The following is a 20,854-nucleotide window of genomic DNA, read 5'->3' as shown; positions in this document are numbered from 1 at the left end:
CACAGCAAGCTGTGGCTACTATTTGTTTGAGGAATAATCAATAATTTGGGAAAGGTAATTTAATCCTAATAAGATCTCCAAACAGGCATTTCCAGCCAAGTCATTCTCACTTCTGCATCTTTCTTACATAATGATAAACAAAACAGCAAGAAAGGATATCCACTGTTGTATGATAGCAATCTGAGTCAATCATGAAGATAACAAAATACTATAGTACATAAAACCTTGCTGCTTGTGGGTAATGAGAGTTGTAGCCCAGCAGAAGGCTAGATGGGGAAACATGCAAATTATCAATAAAATTACAAGCTTGGTGGTTCTAACTTAGCAAGATAGATTTAGTAAGGCTGAGCAGCTGCCACATAACTTTTGGAAAAAAAGAAACATTTGGGTTTAAGGAGTTTTAGACTGGTTTTCAACCACAGTGTCTGCACTCCAAACACCCCCTTTCCTTCAAATTCTTTAGTTTTTATGGCTAATCATAACAGTGAGAATATTAAAATGGTATTCACTCAACTACTTATTGAGTAGCTCAAATATAGCTAGAATTTAAAGCTCTTAAATCAACAACTTTTACAATTTTGGGAAAACCTGGAGTCTCATATCAATTTTTTTCTTCCACTCAATTATGTCCAATTGTCAGAGACTGCCTGGACCAGTCCTTGCAGTTTTCTTCTGAAAGCTTTCAAAAGTGTTTTGCCATTGGCTCCTTCCTAAGACTGAGATAAAGTGATTGGCCCAAGGTAATAGAACTACACACATTCACGCTTACACACACTCACACACACTCACGCACACTACTAGGACAAAGGCAAAACCTTCAGATGCTAGTCTATAGAAGATATTTAGCCATTATTCACTCCACCCAATATTATTCATATAAACATTAAAGTGTTAACCAAGCATAGAAATGGCGCACAGCTTCCATGATTTTTATTCAGTAAAGACCAACTCACTCAAATTTCTGTTTCCCAGCCCTGCCCCTGACAGATGGTAAAAATAGTGATAAGTTATTGACAATAATAGCATGCTTGGGCTCCTGATTTTCTCTCATTGGTAGAAGCTGCAAATTTAATCCAAAAAGCATCATAATCCCTTCTTTCTATCTAAATTTCCTAAACTAAATTTATTATTATTTTTCTACAAATCTCCGTATCATGCCTATAGTCCTACTTTCTATGTACACATACAGGGAGAGACATATGGAAGCAGGAGACAAATAGGAGTGCAAATTAGAGTAGGAAAATTACATGAAGATTTAAAGTTAAACAACCTAATCCTCCTTGTTGCATTTCAACAAAATCTGGACTTGGGGCATTGTGAATAAACATTTCTCTGCTCTGAATTAAACCAGTTTGCAGAGTCTTGTGGCACTGGCAATTCTCTTTTTGTTTCTTCAATACCTGAATAGAAAAATAGAATGGATGCTAATAAATGCATTGCAGTTTTCCTCTCACTTCCAGGTTATTACATTGTTTTAACATTTATGCTTGTTTGTACGTATTGCATAAATCACATTGACCTTGGAACAAGTTTCAACATTCCCATTTCCTCTCAAGGCAATAAAACTTACAAAACAGGTTTCAGTGCTTTGACTGCAACAGAGAAATCACTTTTGGGCGGGAACATAGCTGAGTCTTATTGCTTGAGGAAGCATACCTAAAAGCAGCAGCTCCTATAAAGAAGAGGAAGAAACTTTTCTTAGCATTTCCATAAGGAAGACAGCATCAAAACAAGCCATGGAAATTAGAATTTTGAGCTAATTTTCTCCCTAGGAACAGGGGCATATCTAGAAAAAAAGAAGAAGTAAAACCAGAAATAAAACAAATTGTTTGTGGTGACTTTTCTTCATCTGGACATCTTCACTGTGGAATTACAGGGATTTATAAAGTCAAGCTCAGAATATCCCTCTGACAAGGGAACACCAAGGATTCCGGTGCTTTATCACCCAGCTCTAGAGGCATGAGTTGGTTCCCCAAAAGCCTTGGGAATTCCCAAGGGAGCACCGGGCAACTGAAAAATCGACTGGAAGATCTGAAAAAGCCCTGGAAGAAAGAAGCCAGCCCTTCAATGCTACAGCATAGTGAGACTGCCAGGCTAGCTGTGGATGCCTTCCTGGAACAAGGAGAAACTGGCTATCTGCAAGTCATCGCTAAAGAAAAAGAACTACCCTTCCTCTCCACAATGGACATGGCTTACATGAGCCAGCACATCCAAAGCATCCCAAAATCTCCAAAGAAGGGGCTGGAGGCAGGATTCTCAAGAGCTGACAGCATGGACAAGGAATCTCTCCTCTCTGAGGTGACATCTGGGACATACTTCCCATTCATGTCAGATATTGATCCCCCTCAACTGGAGCTCGGTTGGCCTATGATGCCTTCTGTCACAGTGCTCAACCGAACAGAAGTCAGCTTGTATTTCCAAAGGGACAAGGCAAACAATGTGAAAGAATTACTTCGATCTCTAATAAGCAAGGCCAAGACAGTAAGTGGACCATTTTAAGGCATTGAAAAAGAGGAGATAAAGCTAATCGGTGTGGTTTTTAAAATATATTTAAAAAATTAGAACTAGTGGCTGCCATTTTATTTTTATTTTTTTAATTCTTACTCTGCCCATACCTTTAATATGTTATATGATGGATTTATTTTTGCTATGTGTGTATGAGTTTTATATGTAACAATTGGTATACATGCAGAAAGAAATTAGCTTTGTTCTTTGATTTTTAGTTTTCTGAGCTATGCTGGAACACGTTTGCAAGTGTTCCAAGGTAACAAGTGAGCAGAACTGGACACTTTTTATTCTGAAGACTGTTCAAAGTAGTTTAGGAACAGAACAATGTTTGATGGTCCAATGATTACATTGCATAGTATTTTGTTCAAATGAAATCATAGCAGCTTTGGAATATATACTTCACAGTTATGGAGCAAAGGAGTCTGAGCACGTCCTGGATATCTTATGCAAAGATCAGAGGAGTAATTGCTCTTTGTTTTAGAACCAGAATTTCCATATTGTGCTAAACTGTGAGGAAAATGCTTATGACTGCATTATTTAAAGTAGGTATAGCCCTTAGGCGGTAGATAAAAATATTCCATACACACACCTAGCTATTGAACCTTCAATTTGGCCGCCTTTGCTACAGTCAGCTGAGGCTTAACAAAGAAGTACTTTGAAGGAGTACTTTGATGAGTAATAAATATGGGAAACATTACATACAATGTGACTTTCCCAGGGAATGTCTATGAATTAGTTATCAGATTTCTTTTGTTTGTTTTCCAAGATATTTGCTTCAAAATCCAACTAGATTCCCCACTTTAGCAGACTTTATAGAACATACACACATATATGTCCTGTGTGTGTATATTTTCCAAAAGTTTTTCCGAAGTGGATTGCCATTGCCTCCTTCCCACAGCTGAGAGGAAATGATCCAGCTGGCTTTGTTCTTAAGGTGGGACTAAAACTCTTGGTCTCCCAGTTTCTAGCCAGATGTCTTAACCATTACACCAAACTGGTATATATTTGTGTAGTAATCACCCCAAAATATTCCTCTGTTAGTGGGCACTTCCATTCAAAGTCTCTATGGAAGGGAGACTGTTGCATCAAAACCAATATTCCAGACTTTATTCATTTGTGTCCCTATTGAAATTACTTAAATGGAAAATTGTAAGAAATATGTGAGATTTGAATTTTAAATAGATTTTCATTCAGTCAATGTTGGAAGGTTTTGGGCAGTTAGCATAGTTAGTCTACTCAACAAAATTAGTTTAAAATGAAAATAATGAATACAAGAAAAGTCTGAGAATGCTGCATAAAATAAGCAGGAATTATTATTTTTTAAAAATATAATAATTATGTTTTGCAAATGGCTTTCCCTTAGAAATTCTGAATAATTCAAAATCAGATGGAAGAAAAGATGGAAGAAAAATGCCCGATGGAAGGAGATGGGGATATTTTTTTTTTAAAAAAAAAGGCTTTCTGTATAAAAGAGACATTTAGAATATCTTTCTCCTATCCATTAATTTACTCCTATAAATTTTTCTCAAATACACATGATGTAATCTGGCTGACAGAAATGCCTTATCAAAACAAAGCAGACTGATTGCCGATGCCAAAACCAATAAACTTGATGGATCAAATACCTATAGCAGGGGTGTCCAAACTTGGGAACTTTAAGATTTGTGGACTTCAACTTCCAGAATTCCCCAGCAAGCAGCTGGCTGGGGAATTCTGGGAGTTGAAGTCCACAAGTCTTAAAGTTCCCAAGTTTGGACACCCCTGACCTATAGGATCCTCTTTCTTAGCTAAATCTAGGCCGCTCTTTACATTCTTTTGAGAGGGTGTGATTCCCATAGGCAGTGAGCAGGCATGATGCCTCCTGAAAATTGAAGTGCTCCCAAATTTTTGCCCTGGAGAAAGCACTGCAATCCAAATTTTTCTCTAGGATGTTTTGGCACAAACGGTAAATGGGCTGCCATAGTTTAATTAAATGTGATTTTACTTTCTAAATGTAAACCGTCTTGGTAGGCGGAAGAGAAAGGCATGAATGAATACTTAAATAAACAGGGCTTCATCAATTTGAGGTGGAGGTTGTTCTCTGGTTGGTAAGAGTCTACAATCAAATCTTCAGAGCAGGAATTCAGCAGGCACATGTGGTTTTCTGACAACATGGCATAGGAAAGTCTTACAAAATAAGAGGCATGAAAGACATGGATGATATCAAAATATTCATTTACCAGCAAGTAAACTAGCTTCTGCCACTCCTACTAATCCAAATAGACTCTCTCCCTCTTCAGTTCACTCTGACTTTTTTGTGGAGGGAGGTGGATAGGCATTTTCCAAACATATCATTTGGTTTTTATAAGATGCCTTTGGGGTCAGTGTGAAATAAAGAAACATGTTTTAAAGTAAGAACAATGTTTAAGATGGACACTTTGTTTTATAGGATGCTGATTTAATTAAAACAATTTCTAAAAAACCATAGGTAGGTCAAGAAGCTGAAGCAACCCCAAGTAGGATTATTATGGGGGACAGTGCTATTCAGGCATGCCGTATTAGAAGCCCAAGAGTCCAAAAATTGCCTAAATTCTTCTTTGAAAAGTAATTAGAAGCTCTATGTGATTCGTGTGTTTGGAGTGGATAATTGCAGATAATTTTAAGTTGCAAGAGATGCCACTTCTGAATGCTACATCTACATTTGAAATTCCTTGCAAATAGAAAAATAGGACAAAGTTAACTTAGCTTTTGTCCTCTGAACTGTTTTCTTAGTTGATAAGATTCTTTTTCAATATGGGAAAACATTTAAATTGAGACCTAAGGAGAGCTCTCTGGACCTCAAGGCAAGAGAATTTGCTAGTGGGCATCTGGATTTTTTGCAACTCAGACATGGTATATCTATTTCCTTTCCCCTTATTTCTTTGCATTCCTGACCATCCAATAGTCTGTGGAAGTCATGGGGTAAGTATTGCTCTGCCAGGGGAAACGCAGTGGACCTCTGGGCCCCAAGGCAATTCCTTCTCCATCTTCACAATATTGACATCACTAATCTCTTCAAAAGATTACCAGGGAGAGAGCCTTCTCTGTGGGAGCGCCTTCCCTCTGGAATGAGCTGCCCCCGGAGCTTCCCATAATCCCTGACCTCCGGTCCTTCCGACGCGCTCTAAAAAGTTGGCTTTTCCAGCAAGCCAGTCTGGCCTGTTAATTTTATCTAATTTTTTAAATGTTAATGTTATATTAATTGGGTTTGTTTTTTGGATTGTTTCTAATTTCCTTTTAACTTTTGTAATATGTGTTTTTTAATGCTGTACGCCACCCTGAGTCCTTTGGGAGAAAAATCCAATAAAACAAACAAACAAAATGTTGCCGCCCTATTCTGCTACATTTATACCCAAGTTTTCCATCAATTCTTCCTGGAAATGTTCTGTCAGAAGAGAAAGCAGCAGGAGAATGTAGAAAGAGTAGAAGAATTAGGTACACTCCCCATTTGTACATACACTTCATGGTAATCAAGATTTATAATAGAGACTAATTACTTGGTTCCTTCCTGGAATGTTGACATGTGGAATGTTATCATTATAAAATGTTAATGGATATGGAAAGCAATTCTGGAACAAATCTACCAGTCTATAACATGCAAGGTGCCTTACATCACACATATACAGGGGGAAAAGTCACTAGATTATAGCTTCTCATAATTCTGTGTGATAGAAAAGATACATTTGCCCATAGATTTCTCTGGATTCTCCATAAAAACAAGAGTGAAAAAAAAGAAAAGATTCAGAAATAGTAATTAGTGAGGAAGCACTATGGAACAAAGTTTCAAAACTGACTTTAGGTACTAACTATATTTGCCCTTCTTCTTTTATTAAAGCCATATTTATTCAGAAAAAGCCTTGATGAAAGTTTTAAAAAATTGCAGCCCGAAGCACTTAAAAAGGGTCTTATATGGATATTTGGGTTGTTTAATAGGGCAGATCCACTGATCATGTTTTGACAATGTCTTCTGTTCTACTCTCCATTTTACCCCAACCTACCAAAAAATTGTGTAGGTGATTGCGATTGTGATGGATCAATTCACAGATATGGAAATACTCAGTGATCTGATAGAAGCTTCAAACAAACGTTGTGTTCCTGTTTATCTGATCCTTGATGAAAAAAACCTAAAGGAGTTTACAGAAATGTGCAATAAAATGCAGGTCACCATGGATGACTTTCTGGTATGTTTTCAATCAATTTTGATTTTTTTAAACTTAATTGTCAATATTAATATATGATGTAATGTAACATGAAAATGAGGAAAAAAGAGAATTTTAAATCTGCTCTTATTTCAGTCATTCTCATCACTCAGATGAACATGGGTTGGTTTGTTCAGCTAAAGGCAATAATTGAAATCAAAGGGCAACAACAGCAAAAGCAACAACAACAATAGTAGTATAAGGTCTTCCTTCATTCCTTCCTAGGGTCCTTGATAGACCATTGACTGTTTGGGGATCTGTAATGATTCTCTTATACAACATCAGTTCCAGGATACTTTCCGAAGCATATTTACCCCTTTTCTGTTATCAGTAATACACCTTTATTGGATGATTGAGGGTTGAATTATAACCTATTTTCCATGTAAAACAACATGGCTGAAGCATAAGGTGCAACTGGATGGCAAGTAAACATTCTAAGTATTTCTTTTCAAAGAATTATGTGCTGATATATATCATATCTCCAACATTTGCCTTTCACATACCCATTGAACGAGGAAAAGCCCAAAGCAAAACAGTGCCTTAAGTTAATAAATAAACCTGATTTACTGAAAAAAAGCAGTCCACAATCACAGTTGTCCATATTTTTAACCTTGTGCTTCAGTATAAAGGAGATGAAAAGCTGTACATTGCTTTCATTGAATTATTTTAATTGATTGGCTGAGGCAAAATTAAAGAAGACACATTTGCAATTCACGCTTGCCACCTTTATATATTACAAATGGAGTGAAATTTACTTCTAATGCTCAACAGAATTGAGAGAATTTCAGCATAAGATTATATTCAACCAGACCAGGAGGATCTACAGGTGTATGTTGTGTGTGTGTGTGTGTGTGTGTGTGTATTAAAAGAGTCAAAATAGCTGTCACTTCCATTTACCCTCTCTACTCTAGTTGTTGTTGTTGCTGTTGTTTCTGTTTAAAAAGGCAAGAGAATGTGTGTGCATTGACATTTATATCTGAGAGTGAAAATGATTGGCATTTGCAAATGGAAGATCAATTAATTAATTTTGTTATTAGGGTACTGTATTTTGCAAACAATTTTAATCAAATACAGTTGTTTTATACACACACACGCAAACACACATACAGAGCTCTCATACAGTATATATGTTTGCAGGAGAAAAAGAATCTCTGGGATTGTTTTTCTGGAGTATAAACCTAGGTTGGGAAGCAAAGTATTAGTTCGGATTTGGATTTATATTGCATATTTGTTCAACCTGTTTTTAGTGAGCAAGTATTACCATATGTCCAGTTCATGGATATCTTCTTTTTGGGTAACTATGGCACTTTCAATGTGAGTATAAGCCTAACTACTAACTACAGATAGTCCTCGATTTACAACAATTCATTTAGTGACTATTCAAATGAACTGAAAAAAGTGACTTATGACAATTTTTCATACTTACGACCATTGCAGGATCCCCAGGGTCACATGATTAAAATTCAGACGCTTGACAATGATTCATATTTATGACGGATGCAGTGTCCCGGAGTCACGTGATTCTCTTTTGCAACCTTATGACAAGCAAAGTCAGTGGGGAAGTCAGATTTGCGTAACAACTGAATTACTAACTTAACAAATACTATGATTCACTTAACAACTGTGGCAAGAAAGTCCTAAAATGGGGCAAAACTCAATTATCTCACTTAGCAACATAATTGGGCTCAATTAATGGTCGTAATTAGAGGACTAACTATACTCTATTCTACAAGAGCATCTTATTCCGTACCCCCAACCCCTGCCATTTGGAACTTATTGTCATTTTATCTGTTATCAGTAATTTTCCATTCTTCCAGAGCAACTGCAGCTTTCAAATATTGAAATAAGGTCTGGAAATTACTGAAATGATACTGTTTCTAATTTTCCATCATCAGAGACTGAGCGGTCTATTGTGTGCCCACCAACATATTACTTAGTGCTTTCCAAATTCTCTATGCTACCTAGTTTTATTTTTCTTATTCTTTTAAGTAAAAATAATGGGGAAGCATGCATGCTGCAAAATAAAATACCATCTTGAGCATTACCTGAATTTCCAATAATATATTTAGGGTTCCCCCCCCCCAACTTTCTTAGGAAATAAAATCAGGGGATGCTCAATTTTCCTTCTGATAAATGAACATTTTGTGATTGGCTGCATCAATCTTAACAACCATTTTGTGAGAGAGACCATATCAAACGTGCAAAATTCCAAATTATGTCCACTGCTCCCAATGCATTAACTAATAAAACACCCAGCAAATCAATTGCTGGTCATGCCATTTGCAGTAGTTATATTTGATATACTTAATTTAGACTGGAATTTTATATCCTTTAAAATTTACAAGAGATTTCTGGAACGAAATGATAAAACTGGGGTTAAAACTGATACAATTAACGAAGCGTGCTGGATTTTACAAAAAAAAAATTTAAACATTTATTGGTTTAGGTATGTTTTGCAACCATTAATACTAAGATTCATGTTCACTCATAGGGTTACAATATATATAAGTTCTGCACAGAAAGTCAGCAGTATCTGTTTTTGAATCTTTCTTATGCTTTCTTATTATTTTAGAATATGCGCATACGATCTGTAAGTGGAGACATATACTATAGTAAAGCTGGCAAGAAGCTTACAGGACAAGCCCTTGAGAAATTTGTATTGATAGATTGCGAACAAGTCCTTGCAGGGACTTATAGGTAAGACTTAACAAGTATACTTCAGAATAATGTCAATTGCAAAGGGCATTGCCTGTTTGACTAGAGATTTCTGGGACTAATCTGTCCTAACTCAGAGTGATTGCAGGGTATGGTTAAAAAAAAAGAAGTCAAGATGCCAGAGTTTCTATTGCACAATTGCAACTAGCAACTTGATTTTTTTTAGCCATGCCTTTTAGACACCTTTGACTAAACGAATGTAGCAAATTATTTAAACTATTATTTAAATTACTTTTATTTAAAATTGCAGTGCTTTGTATCCTTCTTACAGGTCAGGTGTCTAAGGTTGTTCTAGTGCTACACAAAACTGCGTATTTTCCATTTCAGTGGAAGGAAAATGAAATTTGCAAATGGTGAATGTGCCATTTATAAATGTACAAAAAAATCAAACTAAAACATATATAAAACAAGTTCAATTCTTTTAAAGATTTTTTTTTAAATGTGTCTCCTATAACATGAGTTTAGGATTCCAATTTTAAAAACACATTCTAACTCCTACCCCAGTCCCACAGTCTAATACTTTTCCGAGATTCCAAATTTTTATAACTTTCTAGTCAACTGAAGGTTGTAGAAGCAGAAATCTCAACAGTTGGAAAGAATATGCTTAGGGAAAAGTATTCTAAGATAAAAGCCTATTAAGTGCTATAGCATTTCCTCTCCCAAAACAAGCAGAGGAACGCATTATAATATTGCAAATATATATATACTTAAAGTGAAAGAAATCCTAGGGAATTTTGATCCCCTTAATTATTATATTAAATGTTTGTCTTGTACTAGCTCCAAGGAATGGAGAACAGCATACAGAGAGTCCTTGCTTAATCGCCCTAATTGGGACCGAAATGTTTATTGCTAAGCATATAATTATTAGGCAAAATATCACATGACTGCTGTGCTTATGAGTTTCAGTACTTCTGATTGTCATTATTAGGCCAGGACCACATGATCATTAGGCCAGTACATCATGCTTCTGCTGCCTTGCTATGCTCACCTTCCCTTCAATTCTACCCTACCTAACTACCTCTTCCCAACTCTGTTCTTTTGGCTGCCCTGCACTCTGCCTTCACTGATCTCACCCTACACTCCATTGCCCTTGCTACCCTCAGCTGACCTTGGCTATCGTCTTCCTCCTAGTACTGTTGAGGTGTTCCTGGTCTGGCCCTTTGTGAAGCAGCATTGCTGGCTGGGGAATTCTGGGAGTTGAAGTCCGCCAGGCTTAAAGTTGCCAAGGTTGGAAATTCCTGTTATAGATGATAATCCTAGGTGGCTCATAGCAACATTCCATTAAAAAAAAATAAACTCCCAAACCCTGCAAAAGTTGTAACATTTCCCATCAAAGTGCCACAGCATCCCAAGCTCAGAATGGGGGTGGGGTTGTCCAAATTTCATGGGGGAGACTTTTTAAAAAGGACTGGGTTAGCCATGGAGAAGATGTGTCTCCAAGGTCCGACCTACAGGATGACATTTAAGGAATGGCACCTGGAACATGTCCACCCTATCTCATCTGGTACAACAGGCAGATACCTCCAGGAGGATCAACCCTGTAAATAATTTATAGGGCTATTCATCAAATGAATGGGCTCCTGGGCAGTCAACGAAAGTGAGAGTATAGTACATAATCCAAATCAATTTTAAAAAATCAAGTTAAGGCCCCTATAACAAGCTCATTGCCAGCATGTCGCACACCCACAAGCCAGAGTTTTATTAACAATTTGGGCCCAGTGCTTGGTGAGAAGTGTTCCCTCCTTTGGAAAAACGACAGAGTTGGAGGTGTGCATAACTCTTCCGGACAAAATAAGAAAGAAGCCATGCTTCCTAAAACACTGCTTCACCGACAGGACCTGGAGTCTCTCCTCTTCCAGTTCTGATGGGACAGGGGAAATCATTGGGGATAGGTTGAATCTCCAGATAATGAACCAACTGTCAACTCATAAAGTTGCCATGGTGAGGAAAGGGTGTGTGTGGAGCGCATTCCACGCATACCTTCGGCTAGAGTTGGATCTCAGATTACTACAGCAGGCACCTCATTGGAGAATGTGATTTATGACACAGACTGAGGGGAGGGAAGGAATAGGAGTAAAGTTCAGCTATAATTCAAATGAGGCTTAGATCTGACGGCAATAGGGTATTGTCAAAATGGTGCTCCTAATAAATGACTGGTTTTATTTTGAAACTTGGCTCAAGGCTCATGAATCAATTAGGGTATCTTTCAGAAACCTGACACCAACATTGCCTGGGAAAGTGTCACCTCACCCAGTCAGTACATTTACTTTCAAGTACCCTTTCCCTGCAAGAAATGATACATCACAACAGCACACCATTCATTTTACATATTGTACTAGTTAACCTTCAGTTATTTTTGCCTTAGTTGGCAAACCTTTGACTACATTTTGAATGGAAATGGTTTTTCTTTGCTTTAATTGCAACTATTTCCTTGATTAATAATGCAGTGTCACTGCCTTTCTTCCACCTGAACAATCTACACTTGACTCACCAACACAAATATTTAATAGCAGCTTTACCTTTGTCCTCCCTCTTTACTTACAGGAAGCCTGCCAACTCCATGCCATGCTACCATATTACACCATCTCAAAGTATCTTAGTGTATGCAATATATCATCCCAAAATGTCAACTTAAAAAGATTCCAGTAGGAAGTTGACCATGGTTATATAATTTGGCAGTCTGATCTGCTGTTTTCAAAGGATTTAGGGATTAGATATCACTGATAATTTGATTAAAAATCTCCCACCAATCAATCTAAGATTAATAAAATTATTTTTCTGTATCATTTTTAAATGCTCAAGAATTCTTCTCAACAGTGTCATTATGTAACTCTTCTCTAAATGAGCTTCAGTCACACTGGGTGGCTATAGATCTCCTCCTCTTAAGCCATAAGTATGACCTTTGAAATCTATAATTAACTTGCAACCAATTCCTTATAATTCTTATGAGTCTGTCATTTAACTGTTTATCTATAACAATTGAACCATAATAACTTGTCTGCATGCTCAGCTACTACCTTCATTTATTGCCTAACACAGTATAAACACACATATACGCTAATCTAATCTAAGATTTTGACCATCAAACTGTTCCACTTATTATTTTCTCAATGCTTTAAAAAAGTAATGATGGTACACTGTTGTATTGCAGCAATAGTGCTAAAGATATGCTGATAAACATACTTAAAATAGTACTAATATTGTAAATAAATATTGCTGAATGAATTTTCAATCTTTTAGATGTGTACAATTTAATTATATGCTGATGTTTCATGTCCCTGAATTATTTCCATTTCAGTTTTACATGGCTCTGCAGCCAGGTACATACCTGTTTAGTGATGCACTTCAAAGGAAAAATTGTTGATGATTTTGACAGAGAGTTCCGATGCATATATGCTGAATCTTGTTCAGTGAATCATCTTGGAATGTCCAGTGCTGAAAATTCCACATCTTCTCCTTACAAGACCATGCAGAAATTTGAGCCCATTTTAAAACATATTCAACGGAATGAGTATGAAGGTGTCAGTCCGTCAAGTACCCTTTCAAATTCCAGTGTTGTGACTATCAAAAAATCGCCATATCATAACCAATCAATTTCCAATGTATTCTGTGAAAAGAAAGAATTAACTCCAGGTGAAACAAGAAAGATCATTTCAGGCTTAATGGGACACAATGACTTGAGATACCAGCCCAGGGAGTTGCCAGACTCTAACTGCAACATATTAGATAAATTAAAGCCTCCACTCGATGCTCCTAATTTATTGAAGCTTAAGACATCTTTGCTATCAGCATCTTCACCGATATTAGCTGACAATACAGGAAATGGACATCTTCCTGAGAATATGGGAACAAAAGATAACAAGAAGTTCCTTTATACTCAACCAGTTGAAAATGCAAGCAAACTACATAAGGATGACAAACCAGTAAATCATGGATACAACCAAGAATTCATTAACAATCCTATTAAATCTGTACATTATGAGATGAAGGGCGCAGTTCCTAGATTCCTTGATGCTTCTGAGGATATGCCAATGGAGAACAACAGCAACATACATAGGGTTGATAAAAGGAGAACTCTTGGTCACAGCAAATTGGATTTGATTACCAACTATAACAAAGCAAAACCAAAAGTAGTTCACAGTCGATTTGAAATGTAATCTAACAAAAATATTTCAAATGTGGAATGAAACTATGATAATACATCAGATTTAGTTCATAAATATTGGGAAAGTTTAAAGAAGCTTAATAAAGCGAGAAAAAATAATCACATAACTGTGAAAGAGATTTAAAATTTTTACTACTTACCTCTAGAGTTAATTTGAAAGGACATGCATTTTGAACATTGAAAACAATGTCTGGTACTTTTGCCTCATGGAAATAATGAGGATCCTTCACAATTCATAATTCCTAAAATACTGAAAAGGCATGTTGAGAACAAGGTTATTTCTCAGTTTAATAGGGGAGAGAGGAACTACATACCAATTTAAACAATTTGATGAATATCAGTTTGTAAATAAAATAGGTTCTATACAATTAGACAAATATAAGTGTGTAAATAAAATCAGATATATATATGTATAAAATGTACAGTACAAACAATTTGGTTTAAAGGGTTGGTAAAGAGTTTATAATGCATTTCTTTGTTAAAAGCACACGTCTCAATTGCCCAATGTGGATTATTCTGCAATTCTGTTTAAGGCAGAACTACAGAAATCCACATTTACCAAAGTAGCAGAAAATAAAGAACTCTCAGTTGTTTCCTTCTGTTGCAAACATGACAGAAATAGGAAAAGACAAGTAAAATGCAACTTTTAGTTTAAATATCAGAATACTAACACTATAAAATTAATAATCTCTTTGACTCAGCAAAAAACCTGCAAAAATGTTTTGTCAGGTACAGAAGAAAAGAAATGCCAATAATATTGCAATTATTAATTGACTGTTGTCTTAAAATTTTGTTTACAAACTGGAAAAGTAAGATGCATTGCATTAATTCTGTTCATATGCTGTATGTTTTAAATACATTAATATATAACATTGTAATTCAAAGTGGTCAATCAGATTTTAATAATGAGCATATACGATCAAAGCTGAGCTCAATTTATTTCTACTATAATAAGTAACTTCAGAAGAAGTCATTTTCTGTCCAGTCAAAGTGATGTTCTTGTAAGTCCTCTGAACTCAAAGACAGTGTTCTTTGATTGCTCAAGTATATGTCAGCAGTTAAACATTTTAATCAATTGGGCTTCCTTTGTATGGAAGAACAAATTGTCACCACTGACATTTGCTAATTCTGAAAATCAATATTTGATATGCTTCCTGAGGGAGTTTAGTTTAACCTTAGATTTTTGAGATTTCATGAAGGAATCACAAGGAAAGCTATGATTGTTTTAATAATAAATGTAACATTGTTTTAATTTCAAAAACTGGTAGTTCTGTCAATAGCAATTTAATGTATAAATGTCTTAAGGACTCCTCTTTCTTTTTTCTTTTCTCTTGCTCGTTGTCTCTTTCTCTCTCTGGTTAATCATAACCTTGACAATGTATAATCTGATGGTGCTTTTGAAATAAACAGTATTCTATGTTATTTGTTTAACTATCATCTACTAAGTAAAGTACAGTTGTTATATGCAAATAATATAGGCTATAAAAAAATAACTCCACCTAAGACAAATCTGTTTGAGGTAACCAAACCAGTCCCAAGTCCGGATAAGGTGAGGAGAGTTGGTCGTAGGGTTAGCACTTGTACCCCATAAAACTAAAAATAGCTAAAGAAACTGCAAGCAAACTTAAAGTGTGTAGTGATCATAGCAACTTTAATGACCATGATGATCATAATCATCAACAACAGCATGAAAGGTTAAACCATGGCATGATGGCATTGGAGTAAAGGACATCCAATGGTTGATTGTAGAGAGATACCGTGCAAAATTTACAACACAAATTGCAACATGGAAAGTTCGATCTTTATATCAATGTAGGAAACTCTCACAAGGGTTATGTAAATTTGACAACTATGATCTACATATTTGGGGCATTAGCAATACCAGGAGGACTGGGAGTGGTAGACTTATCAGAGATGGGAAGATTTCTTGCCACAGCTGTTAAAGGAATCAATGCAGTTAAGTTAGTAACCTGGCTCCCCACTGACTTTGCTTGTCAGAAGGTCACAAAAGGTGATCACATGATCCTGGGAAACTGCAACCATCAAAAATATGAGCCAGTTGCCAACTGTCTGAATGTTTAGCGTGTGAAAAACAGTCATGTTACTTTTTTCAGTGCCATTGTAACTTCGAATAATCACTAAATTAATGGTTGTAAGTTGAGAAATATCTCTACTCTGTGGCAACTTTCAACTTTGCTATATTTCTCCAGATTCATTTGTAAAACCAAACCTGCCTCCCGAATCATAAATTCACAAGTAGAGTTCACATTGTGATAAATCCTGTGATAAGTACAGATATTACAGCTGGACTGTGAAACTCTAGATCAGTGTTTCTCAATCTTGGCAATTTTAAGGTGTGTAGTTATAGGCAGATGCATCCTTTTGATGCAGACTTTAAAGCATTGCACAGTCCTATTAAATTTGTAACTAAAAAATAATTATATTCATTATAACAATTTTAATTAAAGAACATGAACTCAAAGCAAATTAGTCCACCCAATAATTTTTGGAGTATGACCTGATACACATCAGTCCACGTGCAGCTCTTGACCCAAAACAAGTGAGCTAAAAGTTGTAATGCCTAAGGCTATAGTTTTATTAGCATAAAATTAATCCACTCTTGAAATCAGCTTTCCTATATCTTAATGGTTACCTATCCATTCTATCCTTTTCCATTATAACTCTTATCAGGAACAAGGTAATTTTTTTATTTGCATATAATGTAAGCCTATTTCCACACAATACATTTATCTATGGTTAGTCCGAATTAAGGTAAAGTAGAATAAATATGGATTAAAATATAAGAATGAAGACGTGACATAAAAGGGACAGTTAGAAGCTTGCTTAAAGGGACAGGGAAATGTCATCAGCCTTCAACCACAACATGTTCCAGCAAACGTCCCTATGTCAAAAGTCCAAAACCGCAAGGTTCAATTAAAGTTTGTTAATGGCACGTAGTCCATACCTGTAACAAAAGGAGAAGTAAGACCCCCATCTCCTTATAAGGGTTTTTCATCAAAGTAACCAATAAGAAGTGAGTTAAGTGTTTCCGTGTTATGCTGTCTTTGAGAATGTATAAGAATGCGTGCTTCGATAATGAAGGTCGTTCAGAAATTTGTAACGTTAGCCATGGGCTAACTTTTCTGAACCTGGCTGCCAAATAAACTTTTCCTGTATCCTGAGAAGTCTAAAGCCTGTCAATTTCTGCAACAAAGGGATTACACAGTCATAAAAAGGGAGATTTAGTCATTTAACCAATGCTGCGAGTCTGCATAACACTGCATTAACTGATTTACTCAGTATAATAAGCTAAAAAGTAGTTGGCTGGTGTGTACTTTAGTGCATCGTGCGAACACAACTTCAGTTGTACTATATGAGGGTTTACAGTTGTAGGAAGTTAAAACCCAGCCTACTCCTAGAAAAATGAAATATGATAGGAAATATTGAAAAGGCAGAATATTACATTTCCCTGGATCAGAAATGGAGAAACATGTTTTTAGGCAGGAAGAAGACTCACTCTTAATAGCCCCCACTTTCTTAATGGCCCATTAAAATGCCCAAGCCAATCGATTCTACATAATAAAGAGTTCTCCCCTTCAGCTCCAGGGTGATGGGATTAAGGCATGATGCTATTAGCCCTTTACCCCACTCACCACATGGCACCTGGAAACTCAAACCTGGCCGCATGGGAGCCTGACAAACAATCAGAATACATTTCTTACACAGGAACAGGAAACAGGTGAGGCCGAAAAGAGAGCCCTGCTGGCTTTTTCTTCTTCTTCACCCAACATTGAAGCATGTGATCACCTTTTCTGTTCAGGACTCAAGCCATGCAGTCCTGTCCATCATTAAACCATCTTTCCAAGCAGCCTCCATGTCTCTAGTGTCTTTTTCCCCACTTGGAGCCGAACCCAGAAGGACATTTCTTCCAACATTTGGCACTCAAAGATGGGACTCCAAGCTAACCTAACAAATGGATATGGCCTAGGTAAGCCTCCCATGCTGGCACAGATCCCATTGAGTCTGTGGGTGGATTTTCCTGGACCGTAGCCATTTGGAACTAGGTTTTAAAAGGGTTTTGAGTTTGAGCTCAAAAGCTACTTGGAAAGAAGGTGAGTACCTCTAAATTTTAATTCTCTAAAATTTAATTTTAAAGCATGGCAAAGCATGGGAAATGTGTGCATGCCTGCATGTGTGACCACGATGGGATCCTTCCCCCAATCACAGCTGGATCTTGCTTCCTCTGTGTGTTTTACCAAGAGAGTATTGGAAAGTATTGAGGTCAGGCCAGAGCACAGGATCTTTTGTTAGGGAAAGGAGAGTGTGTGTGAAAATGGGATGGAAAAGTGAATGAGAGAAAGTAAGCAGATGGGAAGAAAATTTGTTGTTCTTGTTGTTTTTGCTTTTGTCCTGTGAAAGCAAAAAGAGCAAAGGCCCATTGTGTGTAAAGAGTGTAGGAGGTGCTCATACTCACTGCCAACAGAACCCCCTCCTGGGGAACTGTGCGAAGGCAGCAGGATGAGCAAGATTCCCTGCGAATGAGGGGTGCATACTCTAAAAGGGAACAGAGTCCTCGCAGACCCTTTTGTCTGAAAACTAGTAGTAGCAGGCCCAGCTGAGCCAAAGTGAGCCCCACACCTGAGCAGAATCATGGGGAGCATCGGAAACCCCTCTTGGGGAATTGTTAGAAAAGGAAAAAGCTAAAAGAAGTGTGTGGAAAATGGGCTTTGCTGAAGGATGACATAGGAAAACCAATTTGGCTAAATAAAGGTACTTCAGAGAAAAGGGAAAATGTTGGGGTTTCTGTTTTTATCTTTTTGTCTCTCTCTGTCTTCTATGCAACCACGTGGTTTGTTTGTTAAGATTTGTGCCTTCCCTAATTTAACTGAGATTTGTGCTGGGAATGACTAGGGTATGTAAACCTGAGAGTTCTTTTTTTCCCCCTCTTATTTTCTCCTTGTCCTTGTGTATATGTGTGTCTAAGTCTTTGTGCACCCTCGAGGTAATTGTACCTATAAAATTTTTCCAATCCAAAAAGACTAAGAATTTTAAATTGTTCAAAGAAAGAAAAGAGTACATTGGCAGAAATTGCCTTCGCTCCGTTGGGCCCAGAAAACTGAGTGAAGGGGGTAGGGAGGAACCTTTACTTTGTGTTTGTTTGTCCAACAAAAACAGAGTAAAGAGATGTATTCTTCCTTCCTTCCTTCCCTGTACCTTAAAGAAACAACCAAAGGTTATGAGGGAATGTTTTAAGCTCATTTACAAGAAAAGTTTCACCCTTGCATTTACTGTATGTGTTTAAATGATTTTATCTGTTCATCTCTTTCCTGAAGCATGTGAATCCAGCTCCCTTTTTCTCATCTGTGATATCCCCAGATTGTTACCAGCTTATCTGTTTAGCAACTGCAATACTAATGGTTTTTTTCAAACTCTGCCTGCAAGCTATCTACCTACATACATACACACAGCTTATCTCTAATCCTCCAACAATGCATTTTCTGTGGGGGAGGGGACCCTGTTCTCATGTCTTTCAGCTCTGCACAGATGAGCAGAGCACATGGATCCAGATGCTTCCAGAGGAGACCTTCCACCCATTTGGGCCAGGAATTGGGTTTGGATCCAGTCCTCCACTGAAAGTCATCACAGCAATCAGTGTGGAGCAGACTTTCCCAAACCTGACTGACCACCCTTACCAGCAAGTCAAGCCTAATGCCATCCAGCAGACATGAAAGGATCCTGAGATGGAAGTAAAGACTGAAAGACTCTTTTCAATCCTCAGAAGACAGCTGTAAAGACTATGGGGGAGGCTGGAAATCAGTGGTGGGTTTCAAAAATTTTTAGAATCTATTCTGTAGGTGTGTCCTATTTTGTGGGCATGGCTTGGCAGTCATGTGACCGGGTGGGAGTGGCCAACTTGTAAAATGTGGTGAAACTCATTTAACAACTCTCTTGCTTAGCAACCAAAATTTTGGGTACAGTATCTGTTTGTAGCCCAAACCTGTCTCCTCAGTTTGGCCAGGCAATGACTTAGTTAGCACAACACAGTTGAGCCACCAACTAGTCAAGAAGATTTTAGTTTACTGTTATGCAAACTCAGCAATTCAAATCCAGATGTCATTCAGTGGATATTACATTATTCTGTCGCATTAGGTACAGCTCAGTAAGTTCCCTTTCTGTTGAATGCAGGTCAAAAAAGTCCCTATGCCTCATAGAGAGCTTTATATGCCCTCCTTTACATTGAACTACAATAGTATTTTTCAAACTTGTCAATGTTTAAGATCTGTGGATTTCAACTCCCAGAATTGCCCAGCCAGCAATTCTGAGAGTTGTAGTCCACACATCTTAAAAGTTGCCAAGTTTGAAAACACTATGATGTCAAGTCATCCTTATCAGGTCTCTGAGATCTGTAATCCAAGATGTCCGAAGACTTGGGGGGGAGGGAAAAGGAGGGAGACTAACTCCAATCAAACATGCTTATACAAGGCTTGCAGCAGGCAGCATTAAGCAGTACTCTGACAGAGCAAGGGCCCATTCAGCCACCTTCTCAATGATTGGTATGGAGTCATGATGGAGACAGAAAATAATGATTTAAAAAAACACTATTTTTAATATACTTAGCTCAAGTGTATATTAGTATATTTTATAATGATAAAGTTTCAGTTCCAAAACAGTATCTTAAGTTTTCTTCAGAAACACAGAATTCACTCTTTGACCTAGCACGTAGTTCCCAGGTGGTGAGGCACAACTAAACAGAATTTTAAAAAACCTCTCTATTAATATCCTTTTTCCTTCCCCCACTTTATTGCTACTGCTGGTATCAGCAATTCTCCTAGAAAAAAAATCTCTAAAATGCTATCTGCTTCTCCCATTAGAAAACCCTTGTCATTTTCCCCAAGAGGCTGTTCCAAAAGCTTTTTCTTTCTTTTTCTTCTTTCTTTCTTTCTTTTTCTTCCTTCCTTCCTTCCTTCCTTCCTTCCTTCCTTCCTTCCTTCCTATCTCTCTAACCTATATCTCTATTCTAATCTAATCTATCTAATCTGTATATATCTATTCTAATCTATTTTATCTATCTATTCTAATGTAATCTATCTAATGTTGTTTCGTGTGTGTGTGTGTGTGTGTGTGTGTGTGGTGTGTGTATGTGGTGTGTGTGTGTTTTAAAAATGAGGGAGATCTTGGTGGTTAAAAAGTTTAACAAATAAATACATATTTACATTCTCTTTGTGTGCGTGAGATGTTTCTGTATGTG

General features: G+C 37.0%; 1 protein-coding gene across 1 annotated transcript; it reads left to right on the top strand.

The window, feature by feature from the left end:
* The first annotated feature begins 1,647 nt into the window (after positions 1-1,647).
* Positions 1,648-15,021, top strand: FAM83C (family with sequence similarity 83 member C). The gene is made up of 4 exons (XM_081948650.1): positions 1,648-2,481; positions 6,540-6,707; positions 9,298-9,422; positions 12,739-15,021. The coding sequence occupies exons 1-4, from the start codon at positions 1,960-1,962 to the stop codon at positions 13,595-13,597; spliced, it is 1,674 nt and encodes a 557-aa protein (XP_081804776.1). The 5' UTR covers positions 1,648-1,959; the 3' UTR covers positions 13,598-15,021.
* Positions 15,022-20,854: the final 5,833 nt, after the last annotated feature.

The sequence above is a fragment of the Natrix helvetica genome, assembly GCF_964273705.1.
Source record: "Natrix helvetica genome assembly, chromosome: 3".
Taxonomy (NCBI): Eukaryota; Metazoa; Chordata; class Lepidosauria; order Squamata; family Natricidae; genus Natrix; species Natrix helvetica.
The sequence above is the reverse complement of the archived record's forward strand: the minus strand, read 5'-3'. Positions and strand labels throughout refer to the sequence as shown.

Bases quoted from the DNA above. Each gene is read 5' to 3' on its own strand.
- FAM83C (XM_081948650.1), top strand. From the start codon at position 1,960: ATGAGTTGGTTCCCCAAAAGCCTTGGGAATTCCCAAGGGAGCACCGGG. The intron at 2,482-6,539 runs GTAAGTGGACCA...AAAATTGTGTAG, and splicing joins TAATAAGCAAGGCCAAGACA to GTGATTGCGATTGTGATGGA. The intron at 9,423-12,738 runs GTAAGACTTAAC...TTTCCATTTCAG, and splicing joins GTCCTTGCAGGGACTTATAG to TTTTACATGGCTCTGCAGCC.